At 41.7% G+C, this 19,701-nt stretch overlaps 1 protein-coding gene across 1 annotated transcript in view; it reads left to right on the top strand.

Moving 5' to 3' along the window:
• Positions 1-25: 25 nt before the first annotated feature.
• LOC108876923 (transmembrane protein 266) overlaps positions 26-19,701 on the top strand; it is a 47,468-nt gene continuing 27,792 nt past the window's right edge. Inside the window, exons 1-3 of the mRNA XM_018666753.2 lie at positions 26-1,348; positions 2,332-2,465; positions 12,219-12,410. Coding sequence (XP_018522269.1) covers positions 2,452-2,465; positions 12,219-12,410 — 206 coding nt within the window. The 5' untranslated portion in view covers positions 26-1,348; positions 2,332-2,451. The remainder of the gene's footprint in view (positions 1,349-2,331; positions 2,466-12,218; positions 12,411-19,701) is intronic.

Below are 19,701 nucleotides of genomic sequence, written 5' to 3'. Positions count from 1 at the left end.
AACCCCACTTTTGCAACCACTCTAGTAGCATCTTTACACTCAGGCAGTCCCCGAGTCCGCTGGGCGTTACGCATCCTTCCTCGGTTGTAACTACAGGCCTACTACGGTTAATTCGATCACCACTTTCTCCTTATTTGCGCACACCCTGAAATCTGAGCCTCAGCCTATAACATCTCCAGCAGCCCACGTCCAGGCGTGTTTAAATAAAGGAAGAGACGCTTGAGATTGATTGATGTGCGCTTTAACCATCGACTGGCTAATCCCGATGAAGGACAAACGGTTAAGCCAATTGCTGTGAAGGCAATTTATATTCCCATAGTATCTTTATTTTGGGAAACCATAAAAAACCCGCTCATGACACGGAGAGGGACGACCTACCAGGCGTAAAGCTAATAAAATCATCTGTGGCGATAATCCGCTCTTAAATTGGCCTCAATCGGGAACTGGGAAAATCTACTCAAGGCTTTCTTTTTCTCTCCCTCTCTCTCATACACACACACTCTCACTCATATAATACACGCGCGCGCAAGTCCACCCTACGACCAACATTTTTAGACTGATATGTCGTGACCGGAGCGATGCAAATGTCACACAATTCATTGGCCACTGTCAGTCTCCGGCACCGAAACGTCAATGTTTTGATGGCGTTTGGATGAAAAAAATCGCCCTGTGTTGCCCAGCTGCCGCTGCCGCCGCTGCTCCCGCTCAGGAGAGGGGGGTCGGTAAGAGTGCCGAGGCTTCGTCGGGGCTCGCTTCAGCACCTGGACAGCTCCTTTTTTCGCAGGGTTCCCCGCTGCGCTCGCCGGGGAAACCCTTGACTGAAGGAGCGGAACCTGGATCTGGATCTGGAGCAGCAGCACACGCAACGCAACGCACCCCCGCCTCCCCCCTACCTCCCCCCTTTCAACGATCCCAGCCAGGAGGAGGAGGAGGAGGAGATTGCACTCAAAAGGGTCGTTATTTGATCGCTCTGATCGCACTTGAAAGCTAATATGATCTTGCCGAGTGACGATGCTTCTTGCATTTGAGCTTCAGCCCCTCTTTGGTTTTGCACTGAAGCCCGGGCAGCGCAAGTGTGAGCAGCGGAAGCGGCAGCGGCGGCAGCAGCAACGGCGACGGCGGTGGCGGCGGGAGCAGCAGCAGCGGGAGCAGCAGCAGCGGGAGCAGCGGCAGCAGCAGCAGCGGTGGTGCTCGTCCAATGCAAAAGTGCTAAGGATAGCTGCAGCCTACACACACTGCGAGCCTGCTGCTGCTTCACTCACTCTGATCACCACCGAGGGAGACATTACTATCAGCGAGGGGGCAGCGGGAGGCACAATTACCCGCCAACAATGTAAATCTCACCCAGGTAGGTTCTTTGCTTCATATAAATAATTCATATGTAAAGCGAGGAGCTCTGACTAGTTGTACACACAACTCTCATTTAGTTTCGCCTCTCTGCAATCTGATACCAGCAAGTAAAATGAGTGCAGTTTTATCACAGGTGCTATTGTAATTTCTCTGATGACAAGAGCACAGAGAGTCTCTGTCTCAGGATAAATGCTTTAGGGTTGTCATTCAGAAAGTTGTGTTGGAGTTCCTGCAGTCTTTTGGTGGCTACTTGGAGCTCTATACATTGTCATGTCCCTTTACTGTGGTACTGTTAACACTGTGTGACATTGTCATTTGAGTTCAACTTTTCCAAAAGCATTTGCAGTTTATAGCTGTATGGTTGAGGTGTGTTTAAGTTTGATATTTGTCACTGTCCCTTCACTGAAAGCTCACCTGAGGACAAGCCCTTAATTGGTGTCCTGATGGCAGTCGCCTGAGCACAGGTTCATCATTGAAAAGTGTGTCAAAGCAATTTTAACCCATAATTTTCTTCACCAGACAAAAGAAACAAATCCCCCTTAAAATTGTTTTTTTGTCAGCAGGTGTGGACAGCCTCGCTTGGCTAACAAGTCTCATAAAACTAAATTGTGAATCTACATTAAATGTAGATTTCAGGAGTCAACACACTGCTTTGATTGATTTAAAAATGCTATTGATACAATGTCTAAAACCTTTTTTAGTTGACCTTTATTGATATAAATCGGGTGGGCGAACGCCTCTCAGTATAATGCAATACGATTCAACAGCACCAATAACTACAGCCTCCAAAATACCAAAAAGTTGGATCAACACCTATCTCTAAAACAGAAAATAGGCTTTAAAGCCAGGTTGATGCATTAGACTGCATTAGTTTTACCTAGGTGTACTTAATAATCTGGCAAATGAGCATATCTGTGCTACTGTGTAAAAACTGCTTCCTCATAAGTTTTGCACTTGCATTAATAAGCATGTTTCTTGCAGGTTCAACATGAAAGCAGCATCTATCAGGTGAAAAGGTGAACTGCAGTGCAAAAACCGGCAGAACCGAGTGGAAACCTTGTGATAACCACTTCTTCGCTCCTCTCTCCATCACCTGGGATCATGGCTAATGCTGAGTAAGTACAGTCCAGCACATGCTGTGTTCGCTACTGATCCTTCCTCCTTCTCCTCATTGCTGTCTCTTCATATTCCAAACCATGTGTCGAAAAAAATATGTTTAAGTGTAACCAATGAGCATGTGTCCTGTCAAATGTCAGAAATATGTCTGTAAGTAAAATCATGTGAGAGCTACACAGTGCCTGTAGTATGTAAGGCGTGCATATTATTATGGATTCTACTTATTTTCCCAACATGCCTTTCGTTTTCTGATCTTCTGATCTTTTGTCTCTTTAGTCAGTCTTTCTTTTTATTTCTGTGACTCCATTTCTGCAATAATGACCTTTATTCACTCAGATACTGCTACAGTTGGGGTGTCTCTGACCCTCGTCACTCTGAATGCTAAACACACACACACTGACATGCAGATTCATGCAAACACACCTGCACAGTCCTGACTATAGAGCGTCCATTCTGTAGACGTGAACACAGGTTGCTATGTTAACCCTTCCATGTGGAATACACCATATTGATTATTATTAATATCCATAACCATTACAACTTAACACCTTTTCCATCTCCACCTCCAGTTTTCTCCCAGCTTTCCATTTTTAATCTGCACCCTCCATGTGTTTGCTGAGAACAGCTGATACATTACTGAGGGAACATGCTGTAGCCTGTGTGCATGTTTGTGAGTGTGTGTGAAGACAAAGTAAGAGGTAAAGGAGAACACTGAAAATCATTATTCTCTGTCAACTCATGATTCTGCTGGTGTAGCATGACTCTCTAATTTTCTCATCTTAACTAGCTGCATTTATTCTCTTGACCTAGATGAATAGCCCTAAATCATTGCTCCATTTGTGCTTTTATAAAGAGAACCAGTTCTGCTCTTGGTCCCATACAGAGCTCAGCTCAGTGGGTCTCAGCGGCAATGCCATATCATGCTGTGTTTAAGGTGAAATGCATCCTAAGACAGATGACTACCTCTCACATTTCCTTTAGACCATTCAGCTGAAAAAAGCTTTTAATCTTGAGCACAGATACAGTATAAAAACAGGGGAAACAAACCCTTTAGTTTTATGCTAATCAGCCAAGCCTGATTCTATATTAGTTACTTTTAGGTAGGCAAATATAAAAAAAATACAAGCAGATGATAAATCTGTGTCCTGTCAAGTCAGTCCCTTATTGGAAGAAGTCTGCAGATTCTAAAAATGCCATTATGACGATATGGAAATTCTCAGTTGTAAGTAAATGTGCATCATTCCAAAATCCTACTTCAACCAAAGGACATAAGTATTATCTTCAAAATGTACTTAAAGTATCGAAAGTACTCAGTCAGCAAAACAGCCCCTGTGGCTGATTTAGATTTAGATCACATTATTAGATGTTAGACTGTTGACCTGTCCAGGGTGTATGGCTCCCCCACGACCCTCAAGGACAAGCGGTACAGATAATGGATGGATTATTAGTTTGTTGATAATGATTCATTGGTGTGAGTAGCTGGTTGAGGTGGCGCTAGTTGGAATTACTTTAGATAAAGTTTGGTAGTTTGGTCCAGTGATTCACACCGTAGGGGTTCAGGAACCAGTCACAAGGTCAATCGCTAACTATAGCTGTTAGATAAATGTAGTGGAGTAAAAAATACAATTTTTCTGAAGTGCAATGCTTGAGTAAATATAATTAGTTACCTCTCATCACTTCTTATCTTTAGCAGACCAGTTCTACGTTTGTCGCCTGAGGTTTGCAGCTTGTTGTATTCGTGGTCACAAGTCTAAAAGTCTGAAGTGTGCAACCTCATGAAGCTGCTGTATACCATAGATTGCATTTTAGCGCGGATTTTCCATTTAAGATTTTGAAGGGTCCCTGCTGCTAGACGTGACCATTCGTCTTTCTCCCCATGTCGCTGTTTACCCTGTTGTTTTATTCAATGCCAGTGGGAGGGTGGAGAGGTTGGACTGCTTTGCCTCCCCCGTTCAGAGGGTGGGAGCTGACAAGTGCATGGTGTCTTTTCTGCCTGTTGGGAGAAATGCTGTCTTCCAGTGGACTGATATTCTACCTAATTGGCACTTTTCATAAATACACTGGCATAACGTGTGCAGTTTATTAGTTACGAATAATAACAATTGTAGCTTAGCCACGATGATCAGTAGGGAATGATGGATTTTTAAAACAGCAGTAACATCTGCCAGTCACTGTGTCACATTAAGTCCTGTGAGTGTGTTATTTGCAGTCTTATTTTTATTACAAACTTTTTTCACACACAGCAAAGTGTAAGATACAGTATATGCATGTTCAGCTTCAACGTACCTTCATCTGGAGTCTAATGTACTTTGCCTGACTTGTCTTTTTTTGACAAATGAGCACCTATATCATTACAGTTTCCTCCATATATCACCATAATATTGTCATTTTCAAACTAATGAGTCTTATCTGTGAGACAAGTCTCCCTCTAGTAAATTGTTCCTGGAAATGCCATTATAATCCTAATTATTCATTCACCCATTACTGAATTAAACATTCCAAATTTAATAAGATAACAACTGTTGCTATGAATTCTGCACAATGCTTAAGATGCAGCAGGCAACACCTCAAATACAGACGTATAGAATATACTGTGCATCTCCTATGTTTGCCCCATATGCAAAAATACAGTGCAGAGGAAACAAGCCAGTCAGGTCTGCTTCACAAGTCTACAGAAATATGTCTTTTCAGTCATTAAGTCTTTCAAGACCCATATTCCCTCAAGTGTCTGTAGAAATTAAAATAATCTATTATTGGATACTGAGACAGTGTAAAAAGGTCCACGGACCTCTCCATTATGAAGAAGGCTTCTGTACATCTGCTGTCTTAGCCCTGCCCCATGAGGGTCTCTGTGTCTCCTGTGTTTCCTACAGCTTGTATCTGTAAAGGTCAGATAAGAGACTGGTCACACCAGGGCCAGAACAGTCCATTGTGCAGTCCACCAATTCATCACAGTTTAATCTGTAATATTATTAATGAGCTAATGTGCCCAGCAGACTTCATTAATATCCACTGGCATGAAATTATGAAAGTTTTCTCTGGAAGTTGAATTGGGTGTTCTGAGAAATTACCTGAAGCAATTTGTAAATTCTGTTGAAGTGACGGGTGTTTAGTCCTACGACATGAACATTATGTTAAACACCGAGTTTTGTTTCTGGGAGGCTGGGAGGTGAATTGAGTGAGGCCAAAAATGCATGTAGTAAGAAAGGTGAGCCAAACTCTTTTTTTTTTTGCTGCTGGTGTCATTGTTTTAGCATGGTTTTGATCTGAATGCCGATAAAGTCCCCTATAGGTGAAAGCTGACAGTCTTCCTTTTGCCTAATCTTCATCTTTTGATGTGAAATCCATATTACGTTTTATGTGAGTCAGCAGCAAAGACAAGCATTAGTCACTTACTTAACTTATTTGGCTCATGGTGTCACTACAAACGCACAAACACAGGACTGTATCAAGTGAAGTGTAAAATATCTGTATGCTACTGTCACCGAGACGCGTCTATTCCATTGAGTCATCAAACTGATTCAGGCATTGTGTCTGACTATAGGTTTAGAAGTTGTAGAATAGTTTGCACCGATGGCGTTCATACTCATATGCAACGGGTCTGTTACACTAATACACAATGATGTCCAGCTTCTCCAAAAGTTCTCCACAGCAGCTGGTGGGAGCATGAAACATCTGCTTTGTGTTCAGTGTTCTGGCCAAGTTTTGGGTGTGTTTTAGATCCTCAGGCATAATGCTCAGACAGTCTAATCTAACGTGTGTGTGTGTGTGTGTTGATCTTGTGGTCCACCGAGGCCTTGGACGGAGTGGAGTGTGTTTCAGGATAAAATGTGCCGGGATGTAAATAAATTTTCTCTGCTCCCGTTCAGAAATTGTATTTTCAAAGCTGCCACTGGGCTCGGTGATAGGCAGTGCAACACCTGCGTTTGACGTAATTTTGGAAATAACAGTTTCATTTTCTTGATAGATGCATGTGTTTACACTATATATCCACATATATTTCCACATATTTCCATTTCATAGCACCATTTTCAACTAAACCAGACTATATAGTACCTGATAAACACATACCACATCCATTACCCACTGTATTGTAACATTATATCACTGCTAATATGTCTATTATGTAGTGGATGTTATTCAGGCGATAGTAAATATTATTATAACATGTAGGAGTTATTTATGATTTACGAACAGTGTTGAATAAAGTTTAAACAGGATACTAACGTATTGAGATCATTTTAAAACACAGTGAAGTCAAATTGACTGAACAGCAGTCAGACTTTAAAAGGCTGCTGTAAAATATTCTTTGTTCATTTTATACCTTTGTTAGCCAGCAGTAGAAAAATGACCTCAAATTCAAGGTATTTAACCAAAACTACAGCTGTGCTAGCAGCTATGTTAAGCTGTACTTATTTACAGCAGTGCTTTGAGCAGAATGTTACCATCAGCATTCTATTATGCGCACAGTGATAATGCAGTGAACATGCTAATGTTTAGCCAGTATAAGGTTTACCATATTCACCATCTTAGTTTTGAGTATTAGCATACTAACATTTGCTAATTAGCAAACAAAGACAAATTATTCCTTTTCCTATGGCTGCTTGTAAGTCTGTCTTGTTGCACCGAGGTCATGAGGGTCATAAGCGAGACACTTCCAGTTGTCTAAGGAAGAACATTCTTCAGCACCACTGGCCCCCCAGTTACTTACATGACCTTCTGCTTTGGTCACTGAAATCCCTTGAGCAACATTTGTCACATAATGACCTTTCCTACCTGGCCCACAACTTTACAGTCCACTATTTAATTTTATCTGCCACCCCTAGGGAATCCTGCTCCCCTGAATATCACTTCTTTCCTGTGGGTGCTCTTCTGCAGTTGCAGTCTTGTTAGTCTTTCCATGAACTAATGTTTTTGAGAATTTAGCAATTGCCACTTTCTGTTAGATAAGAACATTGGGGTTCTCATAAAGGTCAGTATTTGTATTTAAGACAGCAAAAATGTTGTATTTATATTTGCACTTGGATAGAAACAGAGGCTGGTTTGTCTTTTGGGTTTTGTCGTTGACATTGTTTGGGTTATAGTGCATTAAAGTCACAGCACCATTTCAATGCAAGGAGCCGAAATTAATGTCATCCTTTTTTAAGGATTTTAAGGATTGATTGTGTCTTTTGGATCAGCGTGAAGAGCTATGATACACTTTACAACAAGTCTTGTGTATGGAAAAGAGAAGCAAAACAGACATTTACTGAAAGATCTTAAATATCTCAAAATACTCGACTAACCTCACTGCTAACTTTGCTGAACATCGTAAAAGTCCACAGGCTGGGTCAGCACCTTTTCTTGATATCTTAACTGGCAGCCAGGCAGCGCACTAGGTACATCACAGTAAGCTGCGAGCCGGTGGGGCTCTGGACAGCTTGTGTCTGTCATGAGTAGTTATGTGTATGGTCCTGATTGTTTGGGAAGAGAGCCAACACCTGCCGCTGTGCTGTAGATGAGAGGTGGTATGGATGAGATGTTGTGTGTGTAGGAGAAGCGTGGAGAAAACAGCATCTATCAGGCCAACCCACTGTGGCATGATACTGTATATCTACAGAGATTCAGAGCGGGAATCGATTCTTTGCCAAGTAAAACAAGTGTGTGGGAATTTGTCATATAGAGGCACATTGACAACTTTCAACATTCAACAACACAGTAGTCCATCCTGGCTTACATATACTGTAGTGGGACATATAATGACACATTTCAAATCAGCAATAGAGATGGAAACTACTAAATTAGATTTTTCATGAAAAATCAGAAAGTCAAAGGGTGATTAAATAATAAAGGGAACACTGCTTCTGATATTATTTTATTTTACTTTGTTATACATCACTGAAATCATACCGTTGCTGAGCAGACAAAGAGCTGATGCCTACATAAACTCAAAAGTAACAGTCTGGTTTTTTGTTTAATATCCATTTTCTTCGCTCATATAATACATATTGCATTGTACATGAGTTAACAACATCACAGCCTCTGGTGACTATCTTTTTGACTATATAGAGTATGTATCTTCAAAGAAATGTAAGGTCCTCTTGCCAAGGGAAATAATCCCATCAAATTGGGATGAGGGCAGCAGCTCTTGAGACAAGACTGCAATAACAATTTTTTTCCTGAAAGCATGAGGGATTTGATTAATGAAAAACAAAAATCACTGCTGTTGTATGCGACACATGCAGTGATGATAGACTGTGCCTAGGAACTTGTACAGTACCACCTCTACTTTTTCAAGAAGACTTGTTAGTCTGTAAAAAGTATTCTGTTATTTTGTAACTATTTATTGTCATTTACCTTTATGTTGGATCAATTCATTCAACCTGCTGCCTGTTTCTTAGATGGCCTGGGAGAACAAGTCAGCTCTCTGATCCAGCTTGGGTGTACTGGTTGTAGAGCTGAATGCCAGCATTAAAGAAATAGATGTTTAGTCCAATGATCAGTCTTCCCATTGCACAAAAAAACACAGACATTCAGATCTAAATCAATGCAGCAGAGCCAGGCGTATCTTCTCTTTATTACATGCATTCTTTGTCCTTGTCAAAACCAAGTGACTACATCACCCACAATTCAACTCTCAATTGCTGAAAGTTTGGCCAGATATTGGGGTGTGTTATGCTAGTAGCAGCTAATGCAGCCTGTAGCAGAGATGAGGAGCAGACTACACAGGTCTGGTGAACTCACTTGTTTCTCAGTTTAAGACATGTGCTTGGTGCCTTTGAAGAATGTATAAGAAAAGTCGTGTTTTATGTTTGTTAATATTTTATATGCGCTTCAAGTGCAGTTAAGGTCACGCTGTTTCAGAGTTTAGATCTGATCTAATCAGCCTTGGTGGCTTTATTGACTTCACCATGACCCCCACACTCATTCACAGAGATCAGGGTGCCCTCCAGCAGCTCAGGTCACTCCAGATTGCATCTAAGGTTTTTCAGTATTGACATTATCACTGTATATTTGAATAAACCATGGCTGTGGCGTGGGATGGGGGTCATGGTGTGTGTGTGTGTGTGTGCGTGCTGGTGAAGTTATCTGTTATCTGCCTGCATGTCTGTCCTTTCCTAAAGGTATGCCTGTCTGTCAGATTGTGTGTCTCTCCTCTGAATGTTTTAGGTCACTCAGTGTTGTCACGGCAGTTTTGAAGATGACTGTAGGAGGAAAGCGTGTATCTCTATATAGCAAATGACTGCTGCTTGATATTCTTATTCCACACAGCCATTACTACAATCACTTCAGAGTTTTTCTCTGTGTTTTGAGTGTCTCAGTCATGAGGCAAAATAGAGAATAACCTGCAATATCACCTGAGAATGAAAGCTGCACATGAGGTTTTCTGACTGTTAAACAGTATCTTATGTTTTTGTTGTTAAGTTGGAATTTGATATTTATGACTTCTATAGTTTGTCGGCAAACTTCCTCATGTATCACAAGACACGCGATTGTCTGAAAAGGTGGAGCAAACATTTACTGATGTTATCCTCCCCCTTTATGTTCTTTTTCTCTCCTCATTTGTCTCCTGTGGTAAAACAGTGAATGCATTGTCTCTTCTCTTTCACCACCTTGTTTCCTCTTTCTTATCACCTCTACATTTCCACTTCCTTTTCCACTTTTCTTTTCACTCTGCTCTCTCTTTTTCATGTATTACCTCTACATCTCACTTCCAGTCCTCCTCCTGACTCTCTCTCTTTCCCCCACTGTCTCTTCTCTTTGCGCCTCTCTCTGGTTTCAGCCTATCTGTGGTCCATCTCCTCTTCTTTTATTGTTCATAGCTCCTTTTGTCTTTTTTGCCCTCCCCTGTCCTTCTTGTATAATCCCTGATATCCATCCCCCCTTTCTCCCACTCCTCCACTACTTTCCCCTCCCCATCCACCTTTTTTTTTTTTCTGACTTCCTTTGACGTTTGAAGGAGAGTGGGGATCCACTCAGCTGACAAAGGGAGCGGCGATGACGTCACAGCAGACATGATACACCAGCATCTGCTCTGGTCTAAAAATACACACCACAGGGCACACACAGTCAGTCTGCAGCTGCACTCAGCATTTGTTTCCACCTCCACGCTCTACTGAGATGGCCCAGCTTTTACACAACTGGGGCTTGTGGGCACGCTGGGTTACATGCTGCTGCCCCACAACTGAGCAGCCTCAGTGTGTTTAGATATTGCAGTTTAAAGACTCTAATCTGGGTGAGGGTGCAGGTTTGCTGATATCAACACTGAAGAAGGTGCAAACATGATTATTAGGTTAGCCTTGCTTTTGTGAGTGACTTAAAACTCCTGTGTTGTAAATCTGTCAAACTGGTCAAAGCCCACATTTCAAATTCCATCAATTAAATCCCAGTCAAAATAGTGATAAAAACTGTGGCACCTACAAACCTTGACATTGCAGATAATGTACAGATTAAACTAAAACATAATTTACTGTAATAATTTTTAGCTGACCAGTCTGGTCTTGTGTGTGTGTGTGTGTGTGTGCAAAAATATTTCATATCATATTGCAGGTATTCCTCAAGGAATCTTGCTTTTTGTATCTTTTCCTTGTCAGTTTTGTCAGGTGTATACAATATTTACTGTAGACCTCATCTCAAAGTGATCGCATCACCACTCACCAACTAATTTTTCACAGCAAACTATTTTGCATTTGATACATGTGTTACCATATATGATTTTATCTGTCATTACTAATTTTATTATTTTATTTTGTTACATAACATGCACTTTATTACATTTAAACAGAAAAAAGGGCGTGTCTGCTAATATTGTGAGATTACACTTTTTAATAACTATCTAACATTAGCTTGTTAGCTAATGTTGCCGTGGTTCTCGATGCACTGTTGCAATAACTTTATAGATAAGTAGAATAATAAGAGAGGCTCAAATAGTGCAACTTACATAGTTTAATTATGACAAATATTCCAGCGTGGCACTGAGAGAATTATTTTGAGCAAAATGAAAAAGATCATCAGCTAAAATATCTATTCATTATGAACAAAAGCCATGATGAACAGCAATCTTCTGTGAAAAAACACTGTTTACAAACAGAAGTCTAAACAGTAAAATGAATACTGCACTTATAAGATAATATCCACCTTTTGCTATCAGCTGTCCTCAGTCTGACTGCTTGGGGAAATCTGGCCAGTTGCAGCATACACACACACACACACACACACACACACACACACACACACACACACACACACACACACACACACACACGCACGCACATATACACTCACACTCAATACTCACAATAATCACTGTCTCTGAGCAAGGCACTGTACCTGCAACTCCACTGTTCCTCAACACCAGAGGAATTGTGTGATGGCTCAGTAGTTCCCTGGTGCTGAGTGGGTGTTTGGGTGTAACCCTCTCTGACCCTGCGTTTAGTCCCCGAGGCCATCACTGTAAATAAGAGTGTGTTCTTAGTGATGTTGCTGGGCTGAATAATTAAAGTGTTTTTTATCTGCACTGCTTTTGCACTCATACATATCCATTTCATCTGCTATTTTTATGATCATTAATGAATACTGTTAAACTGTGGGCTTATTTAACCAGAAAATGTACCACCTTTATTTGAAGAAATTATTTTAGGGAGTGGATGATGTGGTGTAAGAAGTGATGTTCTTTTAAACTGATGTATGTCTTTCTCTTCCCTCTCTCTTTCTTCTGTGTTCTTGTGTGTGGGTCTTTTGTCTCTCTGTCGCTGGTGCTGGCATGTAACTAGGGAAGTGGAGCAGGCAGGTCTGTCAGACTTGGAGATCATCTCCCAGCCGGTGGAGGATGAGAACCAGTGCTTGGCTCCTCCGGTCCAGCTGGTGAGTTTTGGCTACAGAGATCTGCCCCTCGCAGCTCTGGACCTCTCACTGGCTGGCTCACAGCTCCTTTCCAACGCAGATGAAGACGAAAACAGAGAAGGGTGAGTGCAACTCCTGTTGTGCACTTGCTCTGTGTGATAGATAAATTTATTTGTTGTACTTGCTTTTAATGTGGTTGACCTCTGCAGCGAGTGTGAGTGACACTCCATGTGATCGTGTATTGGTTTCAAACAGCTTTTTTTAGTGAATTCAGCTGACAGCTTGCCTCTCTCTCTACACAAATTGGCAACAACGACGTGTGAATGACACATTGGTGGAATTTTTTTCTCGGTGACTATTCTGAAATAATTTGGAAGTGTTTTCTGTGGCGCAAAAGTGGAACAATGACACTCACAGTCAGTGTTGAGCCAACTGTTCCTACAGTTTGTTAAAGGAACTCAAAAAAAAAAAAACTGATTACCAAAAACAACTAAACCTATCACTCTTTTAAAGGCAGCTATCTGTCAGGTCATATCCTCTTTTCGCTACATCCCTTTTGTTTGAAAGCCAGTGAGCAATTATCACCATTCTGCCTTGAGCTTGTCGTGTGCTCATTTGTAAAAAATAAAAAAAAAACTGGCCAAATTTGTAATTTGATCACATTTTTGCTCTTACCTGTATAGTACACCGTCACTTACGTATGTCCTATCGCTTCAAATAATTCCCCCTCTTCTCATTCTCCTGACACTACAGCTGCAACTGCCTGTTTGCTACACAGCATAAAGTCAGTGCATATGTCAGAGATATTATTATACTGCAAACCCCCTTCTCTGCAAAATATAAATAATGTGATTTAAACAAATATTGTGAAGTGATATGACTGGCAGAGTTGTGTTTCTTAGTCAGTTTCTCGATCAACCTGTTCATATTGTTAATGCTGATCACACACAAACTACCACAACAGAAGGCCTTATTTGCATGCATTTTCTTTGCTGGAGGATTGAATTACTTTGGCTCCTAATTTGGCATATTCAAGCATTTTTTCTTGACTCTTGATAATAGCTAAGTCCAGGATAATGTTTTTCTTTCCCATTTTTACACATGTTGTAGTCAAAGCTGTTTATGACTATGGTTATATGGTTCCAAAAACTATTTCTGCATGCTGGTGCAAATCCTGAAAAACCCTACACATGGTGATTTTCAGATTAATTGAAGAATGAAGGCATCATCTGATTGAATTTAAGTTATTAGGTACATTTCTTTTGTGTGTGGCTGGTGGAAAAAAGAAAGCCCTATCCCCGAATGTCCTTGACTATTCTTTTAGAGTAGCTTCCTATATGCAGAACCTAAAAAAAATGATTTAGAGTGAATTAGCTCAGTGAAACAAATTAGTATTCAGAGCTTATCATTCCCACCCTGAGGTGATTACACTGACCAAAACATCAGGCTTAAAAGCCAGAGACAGCAGTGGTGAGCCAGTCATTCTTACCTGTCATATGAAAACATACAGCTTTAGTATGGAGGTATCCACCTTCCAGATTCTCCTGATAGCGTTTATGTTGAGGACCCTAACTGATATTGCACAAACTTTGCTGATCTTCCCTGTCAGTAGTGATGGAGTTCAGAAGAAGCTTTGAGAAACAGCAGGTGCACAGCTTGTATTGATCTTTGCAGGTAATGCAGAGACAGATCGCTGGAAAGGGTTAAGAGGTGGACATGCGTCATACCTAACATAACAGTGAAGGTGACAGCTTTAAGGAGAGCAATTATGATGGGAATATATGCTGAAACTGTCAGCCAGCTGGAGCATGCTCTCTGTAGGAGTATGATTATAATAAAACAGAAGAAGACATTAAACTTGTACAGAATAAATGCCTCTACTGAAAACACTGTAAAGAAAGATCTTATTGACCACAGGTTCAACACAACATTTTCACCACCACCAGTGTCCAGCATGGAGCCATCACTGAGCAATTAGGAAGCATGGGAGAGCTGAGACTCCGCTTCATCTGTTACTGAGTGTGTTAATATCAGTCCTCTGAGCGAGCCCACCACACACACAGCACCTTTGTGTCGCCTCATTTTTAATAAAACTAAATTAAAACCCAGTAATTATTATCTCATCACGGTCATCTCGGCTTTGGCTTTAAGACAGCTAAATTATATCAGGAAGCTTGTGTTACAAACTTGAGTTGCATTGTGGGAAATGTAGGATCCAGTGGTTTTGGATGTTCTCTGGATATTTTGACAGTTCCTTTTTTAATCTGGCTCATTTTAGTCCCCCATTTTTATTTGAATGCAGTTATTTCCATTGTGCTTTATGATTGAACTTGTTCTGAAATGTTTTACAAGCCCTTCTTTTTGCAAATATGTAGTGATTTACTACCACTTACTAACCACACATATTTGCTGTTTTTGTGATATAATACTTCAGTATGGTGAGACATTTGCAAATGTAGCCACCCTGCACCCACGTGAACTGAAGCAGTTCCATGTGCTGTATTTATCTGCACATGTCTACGGTACATACTTAGTAGGATGTCAACATGTTCTTGACATGAACAATATTTTCCCTTTTAAGAAGACTATAACTGAACCTGAACCTGAAGCTGTCATCTGCACACATTTTATAATTTTTTACCAAAACCCAAGAACCATACAAACACATCTTTCTCTCTCACACACACACAATCACACACACATGCCCCATCATGCTTGCATAAATGCCACATAGCTTGCATGATCATCATCCATCATGTGTTAAGTCTCCCTCCCCAAGTCCTTGACTTGCTGTCCCCGTTGCTCTGGATTACGTCGATTTATCATTAAGTGACAACCTCTGGGTTGTCCAGCGCCCATAAGTTAACTGAGATCAATTCATCATTTCAGACGAAAAATATCCGCCCTCCTCCTGCTGCCCGCTGACAATAGGAGCCTTTATTGTAAGTGACATTTTACAGCACATGAGCCAGAAGCCGATAATATCACACACTTAATTTCTTTTAAGTCTTTTGTACTGTCTAACTATACGTGCTGTCGCATTCAGTTACTTTATTTGGTGTCAAATATTTGATCAAAAGCAGGTTGCTCCACAACACACTTTCAATTATATTATTAATAAAGTAGTCTACAGTTTGAAGTCGCTTACAAGCTATGAATTGTCATAGATTGCTGTTGATTAATTTGTAAGTGTTGCTTTATGTGACCAGGCATCACTCCATATTTTTACAAATCATATTTTTATTTATTTATTTCTCTGACTGGGAATTCCGTTTGGATGCATGAAGAGGTACTTTTACTTCAGCCTCTACTGCACCCTGCACAATAGGTCAATTAGGTTCCATGAACTTCAATTTCAGGATTATTATAAAGCACCATGAATGAATTATACAGACAAGAAAAAGATCAAAAAGAGAAAACACTGTAATGATTATACAGGTTTAAAGATGAGTGTCAGCGCTGTGATTTGTTAAACTTATGAACTGCTGGTCGCGGTTCTTGTTTTTTTCCGCTTTAACATTATTGTGTGAAATGCTGGTATGACATATGGATATGAGGTCACATCACAGCTGTCCTTTTGATTAGTCACAATATTAACAGATTTTTTTTCCACTGTGCAAAACCTACTCCCTGTCCAGTCTGTCCATTCTGTCCAGCAACTGTGACTCAAACCTGGCTCTTAGCTGCTAGCTCTCACTAGGATGCACATAAACACCATAAGCTGTAGTACAGGCTCCAACACACACGCACACACACGCATGCACATACACACACATACTATGCACATACGCAGTATCTTGTCCAAGTCCTCTCCGTTTGACACCAAATCAGGTCTCACTCCATTGGTTCCCTTCAGTTAGCCAGTCATGGCCAGAAACAGATGGATGCCACAGACGCACCGTCAACAGTGGGCGATGCCGACGCTCACACTGCGCCTGTATCATAACCAGTACACCCCTCATGTGTCCTGTTGTATATCAGGGTCAGTGATAGCCTGTATTTCCACCCTGTATGCATAATGGATAGAAATGTGTATATTTACTGAGCCTTTGATTTAATGCTCTGTGCTCACTGTCTCTGGTTGGTGTTGTTAGAGAAGTACCTCAGTGTACAGTGATGAATAATGCAGGAAGCATTTCCTATCGTAGCTCAACTTGTGAAATACCTGTAAGCTTTCTGAAACTATGATTTACTCGATAACTGGGTCACAGGCCCGCTGTTGTCGAGTAATTACAAAAACAAGACTGCCAATATGTTCAAATGAGCTTGGGTCCGAGGGCAAGAGACTAAATTTCTCCTCCTGGTCTCGGAGGCTGAAAAACTGTGAGAACCCCTGCTGCAGGAAGCTCTAACAAAAGATTTACCAGCCACTGCGGTGAAGGTTATTTTACCAGTGAGCTCAATTTACTCAAACTGTGCTTAGTGCGATGGGGTCACTATTTCATATTCAAGTCATTAGTGCGAAATGTCTGGCTGTAAAAATGCTGCCAGTGGGAGTTGTAAAAGTCATCATTCTTTCTTTTAGCTTTAATGAAATTCCATTTAAATCCACCAGGCATGAGCTCCAGTAATGCGCATGTTACATCTCCACTACACCTTAAATGCTATACTAATCCTTCACATTAATCACTATTATCAGGCCCTGTGTCTGGACTTGGTATTGGTACTTTCATTAGGATGTTCCTATACGTCATGGTTTGTGATAATAGAGGTGAAATATCAAGAAACTCTCCTGTTTATAGGTCTCACCCACTTGAGAGATTTTTAGTGAGTCTCTGAAAAACAAAAACTGAGCACATTAGAGGTAAAGAAGCATCGTCTGACATTAGGGCCACGTCATTAGAATCTGGAGATGTAGCGAGAGGGCATCTCACTGAATGTGTCAGTCAGTCTGCTCCCCTCCAGGATCCAGTTCTATTTTATTCTGTGGATTTCAGCACCGCTGGGCCCCTCGGTGATTACGCCTGTGCCTCTGTCTCCTCATTACCGTATCGATCTCCCTCTCAAACAAGACAGCAGCCATTAGCCTCCTTAAATGACATTCACAAAAACCAGCCACGCCCGTGCACCATCATCATGTTTTTAACAACGGTCTCCCGTGGTAGTGGGTGGGTTTCTTGAAATCAGCGCTTTCACATTAGCTACCTACGAGTTGACTTTGCTGGGTCATAACAGCGTGTAAGCACCATCAGGCCCATATCTGCGTTCGTTTCCCGAATGCTAATAGGAAAAGCTCGGAGCGCATCTAGCAGAGAGACAGATTGCTAAACTCACCTTTAGGGAAATGGGGCAGAGGAAATGAACCTTTTTTTTTTTTATGGGCGCGTGGAATGATGAAGTGAAGTTGAGAGGAGGCGAGACGCGGCAGTGGGACGGCAATCCACAGCCATCAAAATGAAAATGTATGTGGGAGAGGAATCTGTTGGCTGCTCCGCTGACTCTACCTGGGAAAGTGGATTGCTCCACCACCACCTCCACCACAACACACACCCCTCTTACTCCCAGCCTGCATTAGCTGGCTCATTGGTTTTCTGAGATAGTGAAGGAGCGTCATGAAGAAAGCTGTGCATGGGGGAATGTTTAGGCATGCTCTGCAGTGATGTTTGGCAGAGTGGGCTGCGTGCGCTCCCCCGAAAACTAAGAATGTCACAACCACGGTAGAGGTGTTTCATCAACATGGTGACAGTTCATTGGGTGAGGGATGGAAAGTTATTTTCACCAGTAGTTTGGGAATGTGTCGCTGTCAGCAAAACTTTTCTCATCTGCTCAGTTTCAGGAAGAAAGTGGGCGAAAATGAAAAATATGCAAACTAAACTGGTATTTTTTCCAGTTGTAATGTGTTAAAAGTGAACATCAAATTTACTGTAACTGCTTGTAGCCTATTTCAAACTTACTGAAGTAATCAGTTTGTTGACGAGTGTACTGAAATAGAATTTCTGGGGGGGGGGGCATGTTTGCAAATTACACGTTTTGAGCAGGAGATAACTCAAAGGCTGTAATGGCGGTTAACGAAACAGAGCTTTATGCTATCGTGGTTCGCCTGTACTGTAAGGCTGCAGTGTGTTTCATACTAGGGAGGCAAGTAGAGGGGATTAATCAAGAGAAAAGGCTCCTGTGTCAAGCTGCCACTGTGTGATGAAGCACCTACTGTCAGCCATGTTTGCATATCATAGCCTGTAGCATTGTGAAGGTGGAGCTGACCTTACTGCTATCTCTCATATAGTGCGCTGCCCTCACTTCACATGACGGCAAAGTAGTCACTCACACACAACCTCTCTCTCTCTCTCTCTCTCTCCCTCTCTCTCCCACACACACAAACACACACACACACACATGTGCACGCATGAATAGAAACGCAGCACACAGAGTATTTATACATTGAGAAAGAGAGAGAGGAAACAAGGCCAGGCCTGAAAAGCTTTCTCACTGCACTGCGTAGTGGTTGTTATCTAATCCCCTGTAATCATGGTTCACTTCATATTCCAGTTTATACTGGGCTGTCACACCTCATTAGGAACAATAGTGTTCCTTCATTGATGCTTCTGCACATTTAGACGCTCTTCTCTCCTTTCTCTCTCTTTCACCACCTTTTTACATATTTCTGTATCTCCCCTGATTTCTCTCTGTATTCTTGCTTCTCCTTCTATTCCCTCAGCTTCTTACTCTTTTTTTCACACTCACTATCTCATCTTTTTCTAGCTTTCTTTTTTTTTTTTCCTGCCTTCGGTTTCACACAAAGTGTACCTTCTCATGCTGAATGCCAATCTGCACTGTAACGAATCTAAATGCCAAGAATCGGGCCCCGTGTTTTCTTATCGCTATGAATTCACGCTGCGCGCGCTTTGTCAGCGCATCACGCCGACCAAAACTACCAGGGGCAACTGCACAAGCCCTTCAAGCAGCCTCCAGCTTCACGGTCCTGTGGAGAAGGTGAAGACAGGCGTACAGGTTGGAGATTTCCAGCACCCGTTTACTGTATTGTTGCCTAACACAGTGTTCCTATCAGGAGAGATGTGGGCGACATTGTGGGAGGTGGTTGTTCTAGCTAGCATCAGGGGGCAGTTGCAGTGTTAGCAGTTTTGGCGCCATGGTAAGTGGAGTGTAGTTATTAATAGAGTTGGGCCCATCCATCTTCCTGTCTAGGAAAAAATGCTGGGAAGACCAAGGTGGCGTGGGCTTGTGTTCAGCACTTTGATGGCCACCCACTCTCCCCCTAGTCATCAAGCTGCTTTTGTTTGTTTGCTCACTATTTTTTTTTTTAGGTTGAAGGGTTCTTTTTGGTGCATTTGAGCTTGTGTTTGTGTAGGCTGCTGCTGGTGTGTGACTTTGTCGGGGAAGAAAAAAAAATTTGCCGGGTGTAGTAAAGAGTGTCAGTGAGGGAGATTTGGAGGGCCCGGCCTTATTAGCAGCTTG

This window comes from Lates calcarifer, linkage group LG2, assembly GCF_001640805.2.
Source record: "Lates calcarifer isolate ASB-BC8 linkage group LG2, TLL_Latcal_v3, whole genome shotgun sequence".
NCBI classification, from domain to species: domain Eukaryota; kingdom Metazoa; phylum Chordata; class Actinopteri; family Centropomidae; genus Lates; species Lates calcarifer.
Note: the sequence above shows the minus strand (reverse complement) of the source record. Positions and strands in the feature narration are given on the sequence as shown.